General features: G+C 38.6%; 1 protein-coding gene across 14 annotated transcripts in view; it reads right to left on the reverse strand.

The window, feature by feature from the left end:
• Positions 1-2,357: 2,357 nt before the first annotated feature.
• SATB1 (SATB homeobox 1) overlaps positions 2,358-21,888 on the reverse strand; it is a 146,663-nt gene continuing 127,132 nt past the window's right edge. For 5 of the 14 annotated variants that reach the window (XM_060248760.1, XM_060248748.1, XM_060248753.1 and 2 more), the window contains 3 exons: positions 9,861-10,064; positions 9,165-9,260; positions 2,358-4,067 (listed from right to left, as the gene is read on the reverse strand). In XM_060248760.1, coding sequence (XP_060104743.1) covers positions 3,573-4,067; positions 9,165-9,260; positions 9,861-10,064 — 795 coding nt within the window. In that variant the 3' untranslated portion in view covers positions 2,358-3,572. The remainder of the gene's footprint in view (positions 4,068-9,164; positions 9,261-9,860; positions 10,065-21,888) is intronic. The other 9 variants (XM_060248752.1, XM_060248751.1, XM_060248750.1 and 6 more) reach the window with 9 other exon arrangements.

Below are 21,888 nucleotides of genomic sequence, written 5' to 3' on the forward strand. Positions count from 1 at the left end.
AGCCCTTGGGTTGGCATAAAGTAGTTTTTTGGATCCTGGTCATGGGATTTCACAAAATACATCCAACAAGACTGTTCTGAAGTCACTTATTGGGTCAAAAATGAAGATGTTATCAAAATTACCTTCAAACAAATCTTGTCATTCACAACTGGCATTGAAAGAATGGCAGTATGCTACGTATTACGTAGAACAAGATCAAATTGAGTTACACACAATCATAGTACTCGTCATTCATTGCCTCTAAGGCACAGTGCATGTGTATCTTTTATTTGTCCATCTAGGGGACTGTCAAAATTTTGAACCAAGATGTGTTGATTGTGTAACCTGGTTAGTAGGAAAATTAGACTTTTGAAAGTATGGATGTTGTAATTATGAACTGCATAAACTAAAAAATGAAGTGTGACCCAGTGGCACCTCGAAAGGATACCTTTCTCAATTCTGAAGGCATCAATTTTTATAGGCTTCAATGGATCTCACCAGTTGCACAAATTTACTAAATATAGAGAGCACTAGCCTACTTTCATAGTCCTGATGCATTAACTTCTTGGCACTGAAGACTCAGACCAAATTTAAATGTGACCCTGTGTAGTTTTCCATGTGCAGCATGTTGAACAAGATATCAAAGGTGTGAGCCATTGTATGGTGACATTTTTTTGCCTGTTAGCATCAAAGTTCAATTGGGCATAACATATCTCTAGCTCTATATTATAGTTGCATTTATCAACAAAGCAAGATTATAAGCTGTGCCATGCCACAAATATATGCTATGCTCCAGGGAAACAACTTCTCATTAGTAGTCACACACTTACTGGATTCTGAGAGAGAATTGATTGGGAAATCTTCACCTGGTGATTTCTGTAGGCTCTCAGGGCCTTGAGTAGGCTATTTTCTCAATCCCCCTCCTTTTTTCCCTTTTAGCAAACTTTTAGCTGGGTCTGCTGCCAGCGCATGCTCATCAGGGCTGAGATTGACAGCTCTTCTTTCTCAGAATGTGGCTTTTGAGATACAACGGTGAAACTGAAATATGGTTCAGCAAAGGAGATTTTTTTTTTTGGCATAAGTTCATCCAGCAGCTTATCCCAAGGGGAACACATTTATCCATACAATAGCCAACAGGGCACATTGACAGTTCTTTTTAATCCAATTCCTGATCACAGATCTCTACCTTCGCAGTGCAAAACAAAACTATTTTCTTGCTGCTTCCCTTACTTCTTGTTTTTTTGATGGAATTTATTGGGCTTTTCTTTGTAAGCTAAATTAATTTGACTTGTGATATCCTAGAGCATAAGTTACTTCATCAAATGGTAACTCAGTCACATGCAGCACTGGCTTCCACCAGTAGTTATCTATCTTCTAGTACCTGTGATGCAAATTGGTGTCTTAGCATATAAATTACAACAAAAATGCCAGCAATTAACAGAAATATTTTGGTAAGAAGAACTTTTGCCTCTTCAAATAAATCAAATGTATGAATTTGCAAATATACATCCTATATTGCACTCTTGAATAACACAAATGTTTTCTTTTTCCCCAGAAGAAAATCCAGGACCAAGGACCACAATGTACACAGGATGACAGTGTCAAGCAAAACCCAATTTCAGTATGTTGGTTTTTTAACACATAATGAAAATCTGTGATAAAAATTCATTTAATTTTTTTAAAAATACAATAAGGCATAATGGCTTCAACAATTCTTCAACAGGATAATTTAAATGGCATTCACAGGGGTCCTTAATTTGGTTTCATTTTGAGGAAACAGACTACATAGAATTCTTTAGCATTTCATTTACATCCCCCACTTCAGCTCTTACAAGCCTAGACATGAAGTCCATATGAAACCCAAACCCTGTAATTATTATTGCTTTATCAACATCCTTATTAATGTTCATTAAAAATAATCTTGCTTAGTAAGGGGATTTTATGTCTTTCCTATTTACTTTGTGACTATTAATGGTTTTTTAAAATGTGTATACATTAGTATAGGGAACAGTGTTATCATAAATTCAAATACTGTAAAACAAAACCAGCTGCATCCATTATAAGTGCATTACTGCCAGGAACTGTAAATATGTTTTTGCTTGATAGCCTTTTGACTCAATAATATCCTCCTATCTCTGTTGGGCAGGCAACTTTTAAAACCAAGACGAGACAGGTTATGATTTTCACAGTGAAACTGGGTTTCCTTCAGAAATATTTGTTTGTTGGATTTCAAGTTGGAGGTCTTTAAAAAAGAAAAATGTGTGTGATGCTAAGGATACTGACAGAAGAATCCTTCACAGCAATGAGTGAATGTACATTTATACATTTATAGTGGCTATCCCTCCAAAAAGAGACAGAAAAGCAGACAAACCCTGCCATATCATACCATACAAACAATTTTAATCGTGTAGTTACAGTCAATAACCACTCCTAGTCAGAACATTTCTGCATAAAGAAAATTGTGATACACTTATAAAAACAGCCAGCTGTAACAAAATAACTGGTGTTTTCATAGCAATAAACTCATAAAAAAGAAATACACCTTTATACAGAAAATTTATACAGCTGTAGCTTTAAAATTGATTGTAAACCAAAGGAAGACACATTGCAAACATCAATTATTTTCACATTAATTGCATAAGTTTCTAAGGTGATCTATTAGTTTTATTTACCTAAGCTTATTTGCATGATAGTAAAAATTGCATACAACAATAAGAGTGAAGCTTATAGTATGAATTGCTTGGATAACATAGAGCACTTTTTATAGGCAACTGTGTAAAGCACATTTTCTCTATTTAAAACTTTTAAGACACTTTGTTTTACTGCCCATCAAAATACATTTATAAATAGAAAAAAAAAATCTGTATGGTAACAATAGAAGCAATATTACATTTAACGGAAACTTCTAAAAATTAATTACAACATGATGCTGTAGGATCTACAAATAAATAATGGGATAAACCGTGTTTCACATTTTGTTTTCAAAAAATCATGTAACAATGAGAATGAGAATGAAAAAGATACAGTGACCTCTTCTTTCTGAAAAGAAAACAAATCTGAGTTACGGCAGTGCCATATAATACAAGGCATTTGTTGGCATATGTTAACTTTAAACTGCATCCCACAGTCTATAGTTCTTTTGTAACATACAATAGAGCAAGAGTAACAAACTCTTCTTTTTCTTTTATTTAAATAAATGTGAGCTTTCAAAGATCAAGTGTGGAGTGTTACATTAAAAACTGGGAAAAGAAACCCAAAGCAAAACAATAAATCTCAAAAGTAATGCTTGTCTGAAAGCTCTAGAATTTAAAAAAACAAAACAAAACAAACCACTGATATCATGCTTTATGGATACATCTCAGTGTACCCAGTGAACACAAATTAACATGAAACAATCCTTAATGCTTCATCTGTATTTCTGAAGCAGTTTGTAAAATATCTAGTGCAGTCTGCATTATCCTTTAATTTTCTCAACTTTTGTGCAAGTTTTGGAAGATTCATTGGCCAAACAATGAATAAAGAGGTTGCTGACAGAACACAGGATGGAATTTTCATTTCATTAGTAAAGCAGTGAGACTTGAATACTTTTTTGATCAGTCTTTCAATTCAGTATTAATGTCAGTGTTCCCTTCTACTGATAACTCTTCTTCTAATTTAACTGAAAAAATTGTGTTCGTACTTTTGTCTTGAGCACCCTCTTCCAAATCCTGAAGCAACTCTTCTTCCTTATATTCTGCAACATCTACCTCCAAGCCTGAGTTGTCTTTCAGCTTTCCATGGTGCTTAACATAATATCGCTGGTTCTGAAAAAACTTGATAATGGTATACTTGGGAAGGTCAAGTTGAGCTGAAAGAGTCTGGATTGCTTCTTCATCTGGATATAGGCCTACATCTTGTATAAAACTCTGGAGAATGCCCAGGGCTTCCACAGAAATTTTTGTTCGTGGACGGGTCTTTTGACGATTTTCATCCTCTGATTCAGCTGGTGATGCTACCGTTGGCTGCCTCGGGGGTAATCTAGGACCAGGTGGCAGCGGTGGTTGCTGCTGCTGTTGTTGTTGCTGCTGTTGCTGCTGCTGCTGTTGCTGCTAACAGGCAAGAAAAAAAATCATACTGATTATTTTGCTGCATAGAGATTGGAGAAAATGTTGGTTTTTAGGCGCATAAATAAACCTGCTAACGATGTTTAAAGCAATGTGTAAACACACACACAGAAGCAGACGCAACACTGCCTGATTTCATCATCATGATTTTAAGACACAGAACCCCACAGTCCTGCAAGCTTGCATGTGGATTTTCTCCTTTCCTTTGATGAGCTAACTATGCTACCATTACGTGTATGTAGTTGTTCACAAACTTATCCTAACTGCTGCCTTTTGGTTTCCAGTTAACCAAAGCTAATATTGAAAACCAGTACATGTATGGCGCAAAATAGTAGCCCTGGTTCATAAAATAAAATGAGTGGAGGCACTGAAATAGTTCAGTGGAATAGCAGAATGAGCTCCTCTTCTTACCTATATACGTAACCTTCAGCATGAACTGGAGAAGGAGGAAGAGGAAGAAGAAAAATTTCACAAACTTGGACTCTGCATAATAGGGTATTCACATGGCAGGCCAATTCAGAAGTATCTCTGCATAGAGGAAAGGTAGGGTTTATGCTACTCTACTGTACTGCTGCAGTATCACTGTATAACTTGTGCATATTTAACTCTGAAAAGGGAATGGAGACAGGAATCCATGAATGAAAGAGGGAAAAAAAGTCTAAAGAAGAGCATGAAATGGGGCATCAATGGGGTGCTCTGGAAGTCGTATTGTTGGAGATACCAGGTAGTGTAACGTCTGCATCAGGCCTACTACTCAAGAGAATCTGAAGTTTTAAAATGAACCCTTTTGTATACGCATATAAGAAAAATGATTGGGGCAGCAAAGAGTTGTAATTAATTGCAAAAGTCCAACAAAGCTAGAAATCAGACAAGTTGTGAACAATGTTTCCTCTAAGATGTGCTAGCATGAGGTATGCTGGCACATGGCTTCTTATCCCTTAATGCACTAATTTTTGGGTTAGTGCAGGGCAGGAGACAAAATCCCCCCCCCCCCCCCACATTGTGGTATGCTTGCTGTGGCCAAGCAGCAGCAGTGCAGGTTGGGGTGCGGCAGACCTGCCTGGCTTGGCATAATCCTTTCCCACCTTAAAGTTGCCTGGCTCCTCCTACCTCTGTTGTCTTGCCTTCTCCCACTTAATTTTACAGATAATCCCTGCTTGGCTCCTTCAGTCACTGGCTGCAGGACCCCAATTAGAGAGAGACAGTCTGATGAGAGTGGGGTACTCTGCCTTCCTTCGTGGCCCCCTTGGCCCTTGCCTGCCACTGCTTCCTTTACAAGGAAAGGCACCGCTCCCCCTGAGAACAGGAGTCTTTTCTCATCTGTACTAAGGAGATGGTACAAGAAAAGAGGTCACAGAAGCAAGAGTTTTCAAGTCCTTGCTTGGATTCCGAGTTGCGCAATTAGAGGAAGGCTCTGTCAAAAGCCTGGGATGATACTCTGGCAGGAGGAGCACCCTCTGTTCAGTTCCATCTTCAGCGGAGTAAACTGGCAGGCAAATGCTACTGCAGTCCTTCAGCACTTGCTCTACTCACTCAAAGCTGAAGCTGAGGGCTGGGAGTCATGGGGGAGGGAGGAAATGCCAATGTATCCCCCATGTAAACTGTCAAGGACCAAAGTAGTCAGTGCTCCAGAGGATATAGCACTGACAATCTCACTGAACTAACACAATTGAAACCAGAAACATCAGAATAACCAGAACATCAACATGTCTTAAACTTTTAATGACTATAAAATGTATGGAAATTATTTTATTGTATATATTGTTTTTAAATATTTTATGTTGCTTTTATTTGTTAGCTGTCCTGAGCCCACCAGGGGAGGGTGGGATATAAATATTATTAAATAAATAAATAGGGATCTTTGAGTGGTATGTCTTTGACACTTTTCTAACTCACAAACTAAAAAGGTGATGTCTCTTTCACATTATTATTATAGTGATAGTCCCCCCAAAAGCAAAGCTTTATTACTGGGGGAGAACAGATCAATGGACAGTTGGGGCAAGAAAAGGGAAGCAAAAAATGAGTAACCCCCAAAGAACTTTGCATACCTTTTATTTATGTGTTTATACCCCTCTTTTCTCCCCAGTGGGGATCCAATGCAAAACTCATCTCTTCTGTTCTGTTCTCACAAGAACCTTGCAAGGTAGGTTAGGCTGAGGGACAGTGCATGCAGCAAGTTGAAATGCTGTATTCATGCCTGTACTAATGCCTTCAGAATCACTATTGCCCTGAAGGTTTTACATTTACAGATTAAGATGGGTAGCCATATTTGTCTGTAGCAGTAGAAAAGAGCAAGAGTCCAGTAACACCATAAAGATGAACAAAAGTTCTGGCTGGATTTGAGTTTTTGTGAGTCACTGCTACAGACAAAACTGCAATCACACATGCTAAATAATGCAGTTTCAATCCACATTCAGTGCACTTTCATACTGGATTTTGCCAGTTAACTCTGCAATCTTTCAATCCATTGAAAGTGGATTGAAACTGAATTATTTAGCATGTTTGATCGCAACCACAGACTAACACAGCTACCCATCCTGATCTGTTATTTTCTATGTTTGCAGATTTTATTTATCTGTGTCAGCCTCCCCCTGACCCACCAGCATGGTTTGAAAAGAGGAGATAACAACCCTGCCCCCCCAAAAAAGGGATGAATGAAATAGTACATTTAAAGGGGTAGATGTGGCCCTTCTGAATTGGGGGGGGGGGAGCTGAGGAGGGCTGTAGGTCAGGCTAAAATGGGATATAGGAGGGAGTGGGGTGGAGATGGATGTGCAAAGAAGCAGGCAGGTGGTGTGTTGATGTACCAGTGAGCCTAGGCTAGACAGGAAAGCCATGCATAAGATTTGGCAGGGGGGGGGGGGAACTCCGCTTCTGCTAGGCAGAACACCTGCTTCACCAGCCCTTTAAAAGTATTAGTCCCTTGCCTCTGGGCTTCTTGTGCAATTGGGCCTGCTCTGACTCCCCTCTTCTTCCCCAGTTTTGGTTGGCACACACTGGTTAAGAATGGCTAAGATGCTATCCATTTTTGTGTTTTAGTTGAACAGGCTGGAGTTAAAGGGGGGTGGGGTAGCTAGGAAATGGGAACATCTGGGGACCTATGCCTATTAGGATAGTCAAGTGTAGAGGGAACATTGCTTACAACTTTTAATGCTAGTAGACTGTGCAACTGAACAACAAAACAAAAGTGCTTTGGCACATAAAATAGAATTTTTGCTCAGAATACTCTGCAACTTAAAGGGAACATTTGTTGTAGGAGTCAGAGAACCATGAACTGAGTTCTGCTCCTTGAAGGGGGTGTTTCCTGCTTTCCCCTGAAGTCCTTTGCTTCCTCTAAAATAGTGCTGTTGCCGCAACTGTTGCTGCAACTTCCAATGTCAGGAAATGTGATGTGGCATGGGGGCAGGGAAGCTTTACTGAGTGTGAGAATCCATGGAAACTGCAATCAAACCATTATACAAGTGAAAGCGCCCTCTGCATTCAGTTATGAGAAACAGCAGCAAAAAAATCCTCATCCATATATACTATAAGGAAAGAAATGAAACAGGTTGGGCAACACATACCACTGATTTTTAAAATTTTGGACTTGTCATATAGTACAATTTAAATGAAAGGACAATATTTGACAAAAATGTGACATGTTTTTTCCTGTTGCAGAGTATAACATTTTAAATTATTTATACAGCTGAAACTGCTGATTTGTATACCATGCTGTGAAGATTGAGGTCTGCATTTAACACCAGGTGAATTACTTGGTGGTTCTGCACACACTATATGTGTGCCTTTACAAAGTTACAGTCTTTGTAGATTCATGCATTCTTCAAACACCATGTATTTCTATAAAGGTCTTGCAGCCACAAAAGTTTCTGTGATGAGTTCCATGCAACACCAGCATTAAAAGTGAATGTTTCTGACTTCCCCCTTCTCCCAGCAGCCACCAATGTCCTCTGAAAATGCAATACCAAGAGCTAGGGGACCCATGAGAATGAAAAATCATGAATTACAATGAGGAGGATGGAGTAAATTGCCCCCTTGACTCTGTTAAGGAAGTCCACTGGAGGAACAGACAGTAGGGGCTGTCTGGCTCACGTTCCCTTCTTCAGTACCATACCCATGGCTTTTTTTCTAGCAGGAGCTCCTCTGCATATTAGGCCATGCCCCCCTGATGTAGCCAATCATCCTGGAGCTTACAGTAGGCCCTGTACTTAGAGCCCTCTAAGCACTTGGAGGATTGGGTACATCGGGGGGCATGACCTAATATGCAGAGGAGCTCCTGCTAGAAAAAAAGCCCTGACATATCAAACTACTTTTCATCCATATGGGCCCCCAACCCCTTGGCACAGTCTTCTCAAGGCTGACAGGTAGGCTAAGGGGGAGACAGGAGGAATTTGCATGCACCAAACTTTTAGGCTAACAGTGTCCAGAATTCAATCCAATAAACTGAGAATATGCTGCAGCTATTAATGCATTTATAAAGGTGGAATTTTGTGCTTATGACTGGCTTTCTTCTGCTTTGATACTGTTAACACTCATGCAGTATGTTTAGGTTTGAAGCTATGAATATTATCTTGTAAGATAAACAAAACAGTTTCTCACGGTAAGGCAAACCCACCTAAGAAAACACCATATCAGAATGTCTTTGACTCTGTAAAGTTTTCCTTTTAGACTTATATGTAGCAAAATTATCAAAAAACTTGCTTTCTCAAGTGCAAAGCACTTTCCCAATATTCAAAATTTCAGGCAGCCAATATCCTAAGGGATTGTTTTGTTCAATGTGTTTTATCTTTAATACACAATAGGTGCAGTTTTGGACTGCTGAAAAACCTTTTTTTTTTTTTTTGCTTTGTGCATGGTTCCTTAATAATAATAGATGTCATTCAGAGTCTGAGGACACTCATGAGACTACCTATTGTTGCAGAAGAAATAAAAAGATGTTAATGGCTGACCCCAAGTCTACAGTACAACATCCATTTTCAGAGAGGCAGCAGTCCCAGCTCTTTATTTATATGGAAAAATGCAATGGGACCAAGTTCTGAAACCCCTCCATGTCTTTCCCTGACACATTAACTTGTGCCAGCTCACCTGGGGAGCAGCACCCAGCCAAGGTCCAGTGGTCAGCAGGCCAGATAAGAAAGCGCCTCTATGCTCTCCTTTCCCAAGGGTGGTGGGAGAGGGGCTCTAAAGGAAAAACAAACAAACATTGACTCATCCCAACTTTCAAACTGGGGATAAGTGGGATGAGGAATTTGGGGCTGGAATTTCTCCCACTATTTATTTTAGATGACTCATTGTTACAGGCCATCCACTGTTCTCTATTTAAAAAGGCACCTAAATATCTTAAGTCCTTCACATTTATAAATTATGGCCATGAGTGAGAGGTATGCATGCATCTCAGAGTTCTTTTTAAAGCATCCGTATCAAGCATCAAGCTGGTGCAAGAGATGCTGAAAATGAAAACATGTCTTAAATGTACACATACTACCTTTCAAATTTACTTCAGGAACTCTTGCATCACTCCCAAACCAATTTTAAATTTAATTTGGGGATTTCATTATGGGGGAACCATTGATAGGGAAACTCTAAAATTAATTCTGGTGTCCTGCATGCACATGCCCTTGTTGCCCAAAATGTCACTTCTTAATTCAAAAATAATATTATTTATAATAGGGTGGTTTCATTTAATGCAGCAGAAACAGAAAAATAATAATTAATTTTGCAGAAATCAAAGTGATTTTGTTTTAAGTTATTCCTCTACTGAACTGGCCAAGGTAAACCAACCTGAATCTGTTCTGTTGGAACATGGATAATGTGGGAAGGCCGGTCGCCATGGTGATGAACTGCATTGCTTTCTTGTTCATAAATGGCATCTCGTTCAGGCTGAGGAAGACTGAGGAACCTCCGGATCATTGACAGATTCTCCCACAGGGTTCTGTTCTCAGGTGAAGGATCTTCTTTCCAGCGTAAGAGTTCACAGAGCCATCCCTTAAAACAATCAAAACATCAGATAACTGTAATAAGAAAAGTTCTCTCCAAAAAATGCTTCCTTGGAGGCAGAATGGATAAAATTAGGATGCAACTTATACCTATGTGTGACCTCCTTTTTTTGTATTTCACTCTATTATTATTATTATTATTATTATTATTATTATTATTATTATTATTATTATTATTATTATTATTTTGCAATTTAGCCATTTCTACACAAAATCTATCAGGACTCCATGGGCACTGTCATACTATTTTACATACAGGAAGAGAGCACCAACTTTTGGAATAAAATCCTATTTCACAAAGCTGCTGTATATTTAACAGACACATAAAGTGAGGAAAGCTGCGGTGCATCACATATTTCAAATATATAGGAAAGCATTCTGTTTTATCTCACCCTTCTACTGTCTGTCTGCTGGTTTTCTTTTGTGCAAGCCTATATCCATCTGAGGTTATAAAAGACATATTTTGGTAGCTTGTATATTATGTCTTATTTCCAGTATTTTTAAAAACTGGTGCTTCTAGTATCTAGCTTGACTATAAAGCAGGCTTACATAAATCATATGATACAAAAGTTCTGTAATGCCCCTTTGAAAGGAAATAATCCTTTGAACAGACATCTCTAAGGAGGGTATAATCTTTCATTCTGTGCACTCAGTTTGCTCTTCTGGCAACCCTAAACCTGTTGACAAACTTTTACCAAATTCAGACATTTTTGGTTCTGAAACAGAGTTGGAAATTTAAATCATGATTTTATGTGTGATATGATCAAGATCATACTCTTCACCATCTCCATATCACAGTGCATGCAAACTGTCTATAAAAGCACCTGCTCTAACCCAAGCATGTTCTAGGGAAAAACAGGCTTGAAAGTATGCCAAAAGATTGTCCCAGGAGAACTGTAGCAAATGCTAATTTGCTTCTAAAATAGATGCACAGATTTTTTTCCCCCCTTAACGGTTTAGCAATTGCCTACATGCCATCTTAAATGATATCTGTAGCATTATTTGAATTTTTTACTATAGGTTTTAAAGAAAAAGGACAAAGGGAACTAGAGAATAGCATTTAGAGAAAAATGAACACATGTAAAGAAACAAAAGTAAATACACAATTGACAATTATCTTTTATGTTTAATAATACAAAACCATTATTTAAAGATTAGAAAAAAGAAATTTGGCAAACAACTAAATTATAATTTGAAACCTTCCTTTGTAATAGTGCTTTATTTACTACTTTTGCAGTAGAAGAATAGTGACACAATTCACTGAAGTATGTTCAAAGCTCCTGTGAAACCACAGGAGATGGAATTTCCTGTAAATGACATATCTTCAGGCTTTGGACCTGGTGTCTTCCATGGCAGCACTAGGACTCTCCCTGTTTATTTCAGGCCCCACACATCACAGGCCACACTCTGGATTTATCTTTGGCATGGGGATGAATGTGGATCTGACTTGAAATGAAGAAGTGCCATGGTCAGAAGGCCTAGTTGGACATTATCATTCCTTCCTGTCTAGGTGGCAAATTAATTTATGCTTGCCCGGTGAGGCTGTCTTTATAATTTTTATTGATTTCAGCTATAAAAGAGAAAGCATATGCATAGATACAGAAACAACAAGAAGGAGGGGTGGCTACAGAATGGAAAACCAGAAACAAAAAAAGCTGCAAATATATCAGTTACATTTCTACCTCAAAACAAAATACCCAATTCTTTCTACCTGCAAGTATTGAATTTTCCCCTTATATTCTACCGTCTTCATTTTCCATTATACACTTTTTACTAATCTGTTGCTTAAGAGACAAGTCTAAATTCTTCTTCTTCAGCACATATAGATATAAAAAGTCAGAGAGGTCACAACACAAAACTAACGGGCTAAACTTAGCCATATTAAAAGTACAAACTGACTTGTTATTTTAGTGATGTCATCATTTGGATACACATAAAAAACAAATATCTCTTTATTCTTCTAATTTGCTTATTTCAAGCGGAGAGAAAGAAATCAAATTTAAAATAACATAAAAAGTAGAGAGATAAAAAAGTGGCGAAAAAAACCCATAACAGTTTATCTGTCTCAATATAAACAGTTTCTCCAGTCAAACATATTAAGAGCAGATCTACCAGATTACAAAATAATTGTGTTGTCTGCCTTCTTAAAAATTGATCCAAGTTAATTGTTTATTTATGTAAAATTCTTTTTAAAGCTTTTGGATACTATAACTCCTATATCCACATTGCTCTGAGTGGCACAAACCTAATATACCGTAACAGCCACAACTCCCACACATTTATTTTAACATACAAAAAACAAAGCATTTTTTATCTCTATAGCTTGCTCTTTAATACATAGCTCTATTTAACTTTACTTTTTTTTCACTGAAATGCGCCTCCTCTCTCCTTAGTGCGTTTGCCCCTCTCAGTAAAAATAATAAGGCTCCCACGCCGTCAGTTCCTCTCAGAAAAGCTTTAGTCGGTCTTGATTTCCGGTCCTTCTTAATAACTGCACAATCTGGCTCCATTTTAATTTTCTTCGGCTTCTTCCCCAATGGATCTTTCTCCATTTGTCTCAACTCCACAGCCTTCACCGAGCTCTCTTTAACACTCTGCTCATGTAGATTTAAGGTTTTGCTGCCTTTCAGAATAAAAGCTCCCATTTGCTTTTTTATCAACTCTGTTAATGAATCAAGGTCCTGCTTTAGAGAAATTATGGTATCCATTATATCTTTTTTAATGAAACATTTTGTTTTGCATTGCCATTTTTCTCTAAGAATAATCAAAGTTGAAAAGTAACGCAGAAACCCAGTTAGTCTATCCTTCCAAATCTCCTCCAGCAGTGTGTTTTGATAGTTATCATTTCAGTTCCACTCAGGCAACAGATACAAATCTCTCTAAAATATATCTCATTTTTGTTCAGACCAAATTATAACTGGATAATCGTCTCCTTATCACTTATTCAATCATAAACCGGGTCGATTTAAGTATCTATATTCAGTCTAATTCAGATTGTTGAAAATGCTCAAAGCTGTTCTTTGTCTTTTTGAAGCCACATTCATGGAAAAGTGTGTGTGGGGGAATTCACCTCTTCTCCTTCCTTTGAACTGTCCTGTTTGCTGTTATGTTAAACGACCCATTAGCCGATGGTATTGAAGAGCAAACTTACTTGCGAAGTAGAATTGCAGTGCTAAAGGTAGAAAAGCGATGCATCAGAATCTTGTTAGAAGAAGAAAGCAAGCGGCGGGGTGTTCACCTCTTTCTGCCGTAATGGCGAGCATGACGGTGGAGCACTGGAGCACACAAGAAGGACAGGGAACAGCTGCCTTTGTTTCCCTGGCTCCCTGCAAAGCCCCATGCTAACAGGAAACCCCTCCAGGGTCTCCCTAGAGATGCTGCGACTGCGGCACCTCTCCAACCGCCCAGTTCAGGGGGGTCACTAGAGACAAGCTCCGCGGACCCCCACTGAGTTTAAGGCAATGAAGCCTGGAAGTCCTAATCTTGCCCGGTGAGGCTAATGGACCCAATTGGGTTCCAGAATGCTCTGCAGGATCCAAAACTTTCTGGTGCCTCATTAGATGAGTTGATAGGAGACTGGAACTCCTGTCTTACTGAAGACATCAATGAGGTTGCTTCCTGACGTCCTCTACGCTCCCATGGTAAATCATCCCCCTTGTATACAGAGGAAATCAGGGGGATGAAACAGGAACTTACGACGACTAGAGCAAGTTTGGTGGCATACTCATGATGAAGCCACAAAAACATCTTTAGGATGTTTATGAAATCCTATGACATGGCAGTGAAGGCAGTGAACCCCATCATGTCTGCTAGCTCCTGCCTCCATCATATTTGCTAGGTCCTGCCCAGAACAACTGTTTAGGGTGGTTAGGACTTTAATGTCCCTCACAGAGAAAGACATTAAAGTAATAGAAATTGGGCTATTTACTCAGAGGCATTTATGAGCTTTTTTGCAGACAAAGGCTGCAACTACACACACTAAATAATGCACTTTCAGTCCACTTTCAATGCACTTTCCAACTGGATTTTACTGTCTGAACTGGCAAAATCCAATTGGAAAGTGCACTGAATGTGGATTGAAAGTGCATTATTTAGTGTATGTGATAGCAGCCAAAGTCTTGTTCCTCCAAGATCTACCTGCCAATTTTGGTACAGTTTGTGAACTGGAGGCCCCTTAGCCATTTCTGGATTTAGTTTGTGATTTTTTCAACCTGCTTTCTTCTTCTGATGTTGACAGGGTCCTAGGTGACAGGGTCAGAATGACCATGTGCCTATCTGACCCATGTTCCACATGGCTGGTCAAAGCTGGCAATAAGATGATTCAGGATCCTACAATGGATATCATCAATCTGATGTTGGCGAAGGGGTGTTTCTGAAGGGCCTCAAGGAGGCTGTGGTTGTACTGCTCTTGAAAAAAAAAGTCTTTGGAGCCTTTAGATCCAGCCAATTACTGCCCAGTTTCCAATTTGCCATTTCTGGGTAAGGCAATTGAGAGAGCAGCAGCTGAGCAGCTCTAAGGTTTCCTGGAGGACACAGCAGCACTAGATCCATTCCAGTCAGGCTTCTGCCCTGGCCATGGGACGGAGACTGTACTGGTTGCTCTGACAGATGGCCTCTTCTGACAGGTGGATCAAGATGGGTCAGTGCTGCTGTTGCTCGACCTCACAGCAATGTTTGACACAGTTCACTACAACCTTATGGATCACCAGCTCACTAATGTAGGACTATGTGGGGTAGCCCTTCAGTGGCTTTCCTCCTTTTATATATCTGAAATCTGGCTTTTTATATCCTGCTGTAGGTTACCTGTGAGAAAGTGATGTCGACTAGTAAAATACAGACCTCAACAATTTCACTGTATTGTATCAGTCTTCCTTCTGCACTTTAGGAAAGTGTTCTCAGTTTGAAAGTCACTTTACTGTCTGTCATGGCAAGGTGGGACTAAATAAACACAAATCCAAAGCCATTTTGGTTCTTTAGAAGAAGTTGTATAATTCTTTGGAATACAGCTGCTTTAATTATTCTCTTTCCATTGTTCATTTCAACTTCTGCTTTTGTAGAAACCAGGTGATGACTGGTTTTACGTGATGAACAGAAACAATATCAGATTTTTAAAAACTTACTGAAAAATGTATTGCTTCTCACTGCCATGACTTTAGGTATGTAGTTGAATGTCATCACAAATAAGGCAGTCCCATTCAGTTCAACAGAACCATGTTTCCCTGTACTACCTGGTAATACAAGTGGCTAATATAGAGAACAGGAATAGCATACACAGGGGTGGAATTCTAGCAGGAGTCCCTTTGCATATTAGGCCACATACTCCTAATGTAGCCAATCCTCCAAGAGCTTACAAAAAAGAGCCTTGTAAGCTCTCGGAGGATTGGCTACATCAGAGGGTGTGGCCTAATATGCAAAGGAGCTCCTGCTAGAATTCCACCCCTGAGCATACACATCTCCCAGAATATCATTTAACTCTCTGCCTATAAAGTAATGAGCTCTAGAGCTTATAGTGTTGGAGAGGTTTGATAAATAATCCAATCCCACGTTTTGAAGTTACCTTTATTACAACAGGATTTGCTAAAAGACTATAACTGACTGCAAGCCTCTGATGCAACAGAAAGGCCTTCAGAGTAAAAGCACGACACACAGTAGAGAGAAAATCAAGAGGTAGGCTGAACTGCAAGAGAAAACATTCAGGTTTATATTGGTACATGCTACACATCTGTTGATGTCTCATCACTATTGTACCTTGAACTTTATATTAATAAAGCTTTTCAAAATTAAAAGAAAACCTCTGAATACTAGAGAATGCACCACATCTCACCCTAGGGTACAAGTAGGGTGGCCATATCTGAACAACAAGTTGGCAGGAGACTTAGCAGGATGCTCTGGAAGAGGGAAGGGAAGAAGCACGCTGGGATGTTGGGAGATGACACTTTGTTTTTGGGCAAAGCTGTATGGGTTGAAGCTAATTCAACCATAGAGTTTTGCCCCAAAACCAGAGCGTCACTCCCCCTGACATCGCCAGTGTTGCCTATGTCACTTCCGGCTAACATAGGCATGTTGCATTGGGGGCAGTAACTCTCCCCTGCTGGCCAGCTGGCTGGGTGTGGGGGAGAGCACTGGAAATCAGGAGATTCCCTGCATGTTGGGGGAACCTGACAACACTGAGTGCAAGTGGACTGAAAGACTCTTTCAGTAGTATATACATTAACTTGATTATTTACAGGCCATTACTCCTCCAATGAAGGGATCAAAAAAATAATGTTGAGATTTGTGGGACTCCACTGCGTGTGGACAGTGCAGACATGCTTTATCCAGACTAAGCAAATGCTTTTGAGAAAGTATTTATGAAAAGCAGACCATACTAATAGTTAAAAAGTATATACAACTAATTTCAATAGTATTCTTCCCTGAAAATATTGTTTGACCTAAATCGGGGTCCCAACCTTTTTGAGGCTGCTGTATAGGTTGGGTTTAGTAAGTAATTCTGGAAGAAAAATAAGCTCTGACTCGTGTAGCAAGTATTTTGGTCTTGTTGTCACTTCTGCATTCTGAGCTTAGACATATCTTTATTAATTACCCATGACTAATAAAACATTTCCAGTAGTTTGCTATTAACCTCTGCCCTGAAATAATACTTCTAATTCCTCACCCTCCCCAAATAGTGTGATGAATTGGAAGCCTTAACTACAACTCTGTTAGCTTTTCAAGGGTAGTTCAGTAATGCTGAAAGATTTAAAAGCAGATGGGTTGAACAAACTTTAGAATTAAGTCACTGGATTGGTAGTTTTACAATGTAATATCATATTTTAATCTAAAATAAAAGAGAAAGTTTTCATTTTAATTTTAAAATGACAATTTAACTGAAAACTACTAAAATGTTTCTACATGGCTAAACCTGTGTTTATTAAATATGTATTTCAGTTTGTTCAGAGAAAAATGCCCACACACATCTCTGTCCCAAAGACTGTAGATGGGAAACTTAATCTTTCTCATATAAAATTCCCATGTCAAATAGCACTTTCAGATTTAATAAACAGCTGAACCACTTCATGCAACTGAACTAGGAATAAAAAAAATGTGATATACAATATTTTTGGGGAAAAACTTTAATTCAGGATAAAGCTTGATTTAGGGTTTAATTCTACTGGTTATACAAGGAAGATTCTTTTGCAGTTTTTCTCACTATATGACTAGTGAAACCAAGAGCAAAATCTGAAATAATCTCTCTGTCATCAAAAGCTATCCATACAGTTATTTAAAAATTAAGGGGGGGGGGGGGGACCTATGTACTAAAAATGGACCAAAAATTATCTATGCATTTTATCAGCACATGGAAAAAGAAGAGCCTTCAGCTTTGCATATACTAGGGGGAAAAAAAGAAAAAGAAAATATTAGGAGCATCCTAAACTTCAGTGCAGCAAATTTGCCAAGCAACATTAAGCAACATTGCACTGCATATAAAGCAGGAACAAGGCAAAATATAAACATTAGTCACATGTAAATATGTTAGATGAACTTTCAGGATGTTACTACTTTCCAAACTGACAAAGTTTAATTTGACACCTTCTGTTCTAAAGCCTTTGTTTCTATTCAAAATCACGCCTTTAGCTGCTATCAATCACTATGCTCTCTCCCTATTACTTAAGATACTGGCATGGGCCCTGGGATAAGCTGAAAATGCCATGCAGATGAATTCTGAGATAATATGTTCAAACCTGTTATATACAACACAAATCCTGTAAAGTTATGTATTGTAAACCTACATTTATTGAGAAGTCAAGTTTTAAATCCATCTGCCACAAAGGAAACAGTGCTATGCACTGTATAGTAGCTGAGTGACATATGCAACAGTCTTGCTACAGTAAGCAAGAAAATGGTGAAAAAGATGCTAAATACAAGTCAGTTAAGTAAGTTTATTGGAGCTGAGTTTCTGTTAGGAATTTTATTAAAGGAACAGCATTAAAAAAGGGAGACAAAAAAGTAAATGCCAAAATATTCACCATTTAAAAATTATGATTTAATTCTATATTAATTTTACAGAATTACCAAATCTAAAAGGTATATTTTTAATACATTTCACAGTGTGGTACTTTTAAATTTCAGACTTCAGACTGTTTAAGGAGATGATTTGTACCTATTGGTTGGACAAGCCAGTTTTTATTCTGTTTTGAAATTTTGGCATATGGATTTATTTATTTATTTAAACTATTCCTATGGTGCTGTGATGGACTATCAAAGGTTAATGCCTCATAGTGTCTGAGAACCTTTGCATGACAGGCTGTTCAAATGGAATTCCGTGAAGACTGCCAGTGAAGAAATGACAGCTGAGAACTGACAATTGAAGAAGACAATTTAGCACTAACTGTAGACTGGGAAGGAGGCAAAGAGGGGTGAGAGGATCACGGAAGATCCCCATTCAAGCTGAAAAAGGACAGAACTTCTAGTCAAGAGAAATAATTCCTGCCTAGTGAAAAGGGAAACAACTCTTAAAAGAGGAGTGATCCCTGGATTTTATATATTAAAGGATTTGAGGAAACTGGTTGTATGCCCCTGCCTTCTAAAGGTGAAGTGTCAGTGAAACTCAGAAACTTATGCTTGCAAATTAAAGCAGGAATTGAAAATAAAAGTTTCTCTCCTCAAAGTTTCAAAAACTTACTTTGACAACATATTATCTAGGTGATTACAAAGTTATTTTTTATTATCGTTTCACCTCATGGATCCTATACCCCTGATTCTACCTAGGGCTGCCAAGTCCAATTCAAGAAATATCTGGGGACCTTGGGGGTGGAGCCAGGAGACTTTGGGGGTGGAGCCAGGAGACACTGGGGGCGGAGCCAGGAGCAAGGGTGTGACAAGCATAATTGAACTCCAAGGGAGTTCTGGCCATCACATTTAAAGGGACAGCACACCTTTTAGAATGCCTTCCTTCCACAGAAAATAATGAAGGATAGGGGCACCTTCTTTTGGGGCTCATAGAATTGGACCCCTTGGTCCAATCTTTTTGAAACTTGGGAGGTATTTGGGGGAGAGGCACTAGATGCTATACTGAAAATTTGGCGCCTCTACCTCAAAAAAACAGCCCCCCCCAGAGCCCTTGACACCCGCGGATCAATTCCCCATCATTACCTATGGGAATCGTTCCTGGAGGTGCATAATGTAATGTAATGTAAAATTTTATTTATATCCCGCCCTCCCCCGCCGAAGCAGGCTCAGGGCGGCTAACAGCATTTCAAATAAACAATACAGTAATAAAAACATTAAATTCACATTAAAATTCACATTAAAATCAGTCAATAATCAATAATTAATTAAAACATTCCTAAATCAACACTGGCGGTAAACGTTATTAATCTGGCGGTAAACATTAATTCAGTTATTGGTGAACGCCTGTTTGAAGAGGGCGGTCTTGCAGGCCCTGCGGAACTGGTCTAAGTTCCGCAGGGCCCGCACCTCCTCTGGGAGTTGGTTCCAGAGTTGTGGGGCCGCAACGGAAAAGGCCCGAGTGCGGGTGCTTTGAAGTTTAACTTCTTTTGGCCCAGGGATATTCAGTCTGCTTTTCCCCACTGACCTCAGTGCTCTCTGGGGCTCATATGGGGAGAGACGGTCCCTCAGGTAGGTCGGTCCTTGGCCATATAGGGCTTTAAAGGTTATGACCAGCACTTTGTAATGGCTATGGGGGTGGAGCTTCCCCCACCGGCCAGCTGGCTGGGGGAGGGAGGAAGCCTGTAAAACCAGGGGATCCCCCGCTGGGACCTGGGGATTGGGAAGCCTAATTCTACCTGACCTTTTCCCCATCAAGTTACATAAAATATTGTTTATTTTTGAACTTTCCAAAGCCTCTTGTGTAGTATTACAGAAGTAAAATATAAGTAGGTGATTTTGTCTCTTCCTTTAAATCCATGGGCTGGGCCAGCATCAAAATATATAATAACGTGACAGGTGGGACAGCCATAGACCAACAAATAAGAAGAAAAAAAGATACACGCGCACCTCAGCAAGCAAGCAAGAAGAAACAAAGGGAAAATTCTGTATGTGAGGGAGGGAAGATGGCGAGATTGCCATAGCTGTCTTTCCACCAAACTCAGGGCCCCTAATGCAGTGAACATTTCAAATACCAGTCTAATCAAAATGAAAGAGATGTCCCTTTCAGATCGTTATAGCTAAGTAATTCTATATTTTACTATTTTAAATGGAAAGAACTCAGAGTACAATACCTGAGCCTATTGAAGTCAACAGCGAAAGCACCATTTACCATAATCCAGCTAAATAACTCTGCCTGTTATTTGCTGTATCAGGAGTTGTGAAAACACATCCAAGGCTTGTTCAAATATGTGCTCCCATCACCCATTCTGGCACAAATAGGTGCAAATAAATACTTTTTTAAAAGTGCTGATTTTAATGTTCCTGCATAGTATTCTTAAACGGTACAACTTTAAAATGTTAACAAACTGTAATTTCCAAATTCTGAGAACAAAGGATTAATTTGTATTGCCTCATGTTAATATTCTGCAAATTTTTTTTCTTTCCAAAATTATGTGCTGGAGTATTTTGTTACAATCTCTGGGGCATATGGTATAATAAAAATACAGTATTAAAAGAAATCAAGTCTAAATAAGAAGGTATTTGATACAAATGTTTTCGTGAAAAGCATGAATTACATTTCATATGCAGTATGAACAGAGTTTAAGTACATAATCCATTAAACAGTAGTTCAGAGTAAAAAAAAGAATTCAGTCTTGTTGTAGACTAAACTGCAGTACGCATTTTGAATGAGCTCATTGTCAACAACAACTAACTGTAAAGCTGGCAATTTATCATTCAGCAAATAATTTTCTAGTTTTATAAAGAATCAGTAAGTGTTCCTTATGCTAATGAAGACAGTTTTTAATCTGCCCACAAACATGCTAATAGAGGGTAATTTTTCCCATTTACAAAGCTGAAGGCACTCAAATGTAATTTCATATCAATGTTCTACAAACTGGATAAAATGGACTTCTCAAATCTAAACCACCTAATTCATCACCTTTAACATAACAGGCTAAAAGAAAATTGATGTTGTCAAATTGGAATATAGACAACTTTGCTCTCAAACCATTTTTGACTGCATAGCTTCTGGATGACGGTACGAACATATGGAAACAAAGCAAGAAAACTTACAGTCAATACAGTGCTACCTTTGGCTTAGACCTGAAAGCTCTTCATAGTGCAGGAAGGCTGCTTTTGAAGAAGAAAAAAAGTCATAATACTTTGAACAATGAGATACATAATGGTGGCAAAAGATTACTGAAAGCATTTTAAATTATTTACTAGGTTAAAAGGGTGAAATGGTACTTTAAATACATCAAATTTCACATCATCTGGGCCATTTTTTGGTGGCAAAGTGGTATTGATCTTTCCAAATGCTTAAAATTAACTATTTCCAGAAGGTCATTATTTGATTAAAGGCATTAAAGTTGAGGGCAAGAAATGATGCACTCTGTCTTCGAGCCCGTTTAAATAATCATGTAATTTAATCAGAACTACCCCCTTCATGTCCAGTAATAAAAATGTTTGTCTTGATTTCCCCCCTTCCCCCCCAAGCATTTTAACCCCTTTCAATGATAAAGTTTTTTAAAACAGTTTTTACTGCTGGAGGCTTGTCAATAATACAATGGAAGACTAAGGAACAGCAAAAATAGATACAAGTGCATTTCCCTGGAATATTTAACTGTAATTTTATATTGTATCAAACTTTTTAATATACACTATTTCAAGAATTATTTTGAGATGTTTGGTACAAACAGACTAAAATGCACACATATTTCAGC

The sequence above is a fragment of the Heteronotia binoei genome, chromosome 10 (genome assembly GCF_032191835.1).
Source record: "Heteronotia binoei isolate CCM8104 ecotype False Entrance Well chromosome 10, APGP_CSIRO_Hbin_v1, whole genome shotgun sequence".
NCBI classification, from domain to species: domain Eukaryota; kingdom Metazoa; phylum Chordata; class Lepidosauria; order Squamata; family Gekkonidae; genus Heteronotia; species Heteronotia binoei.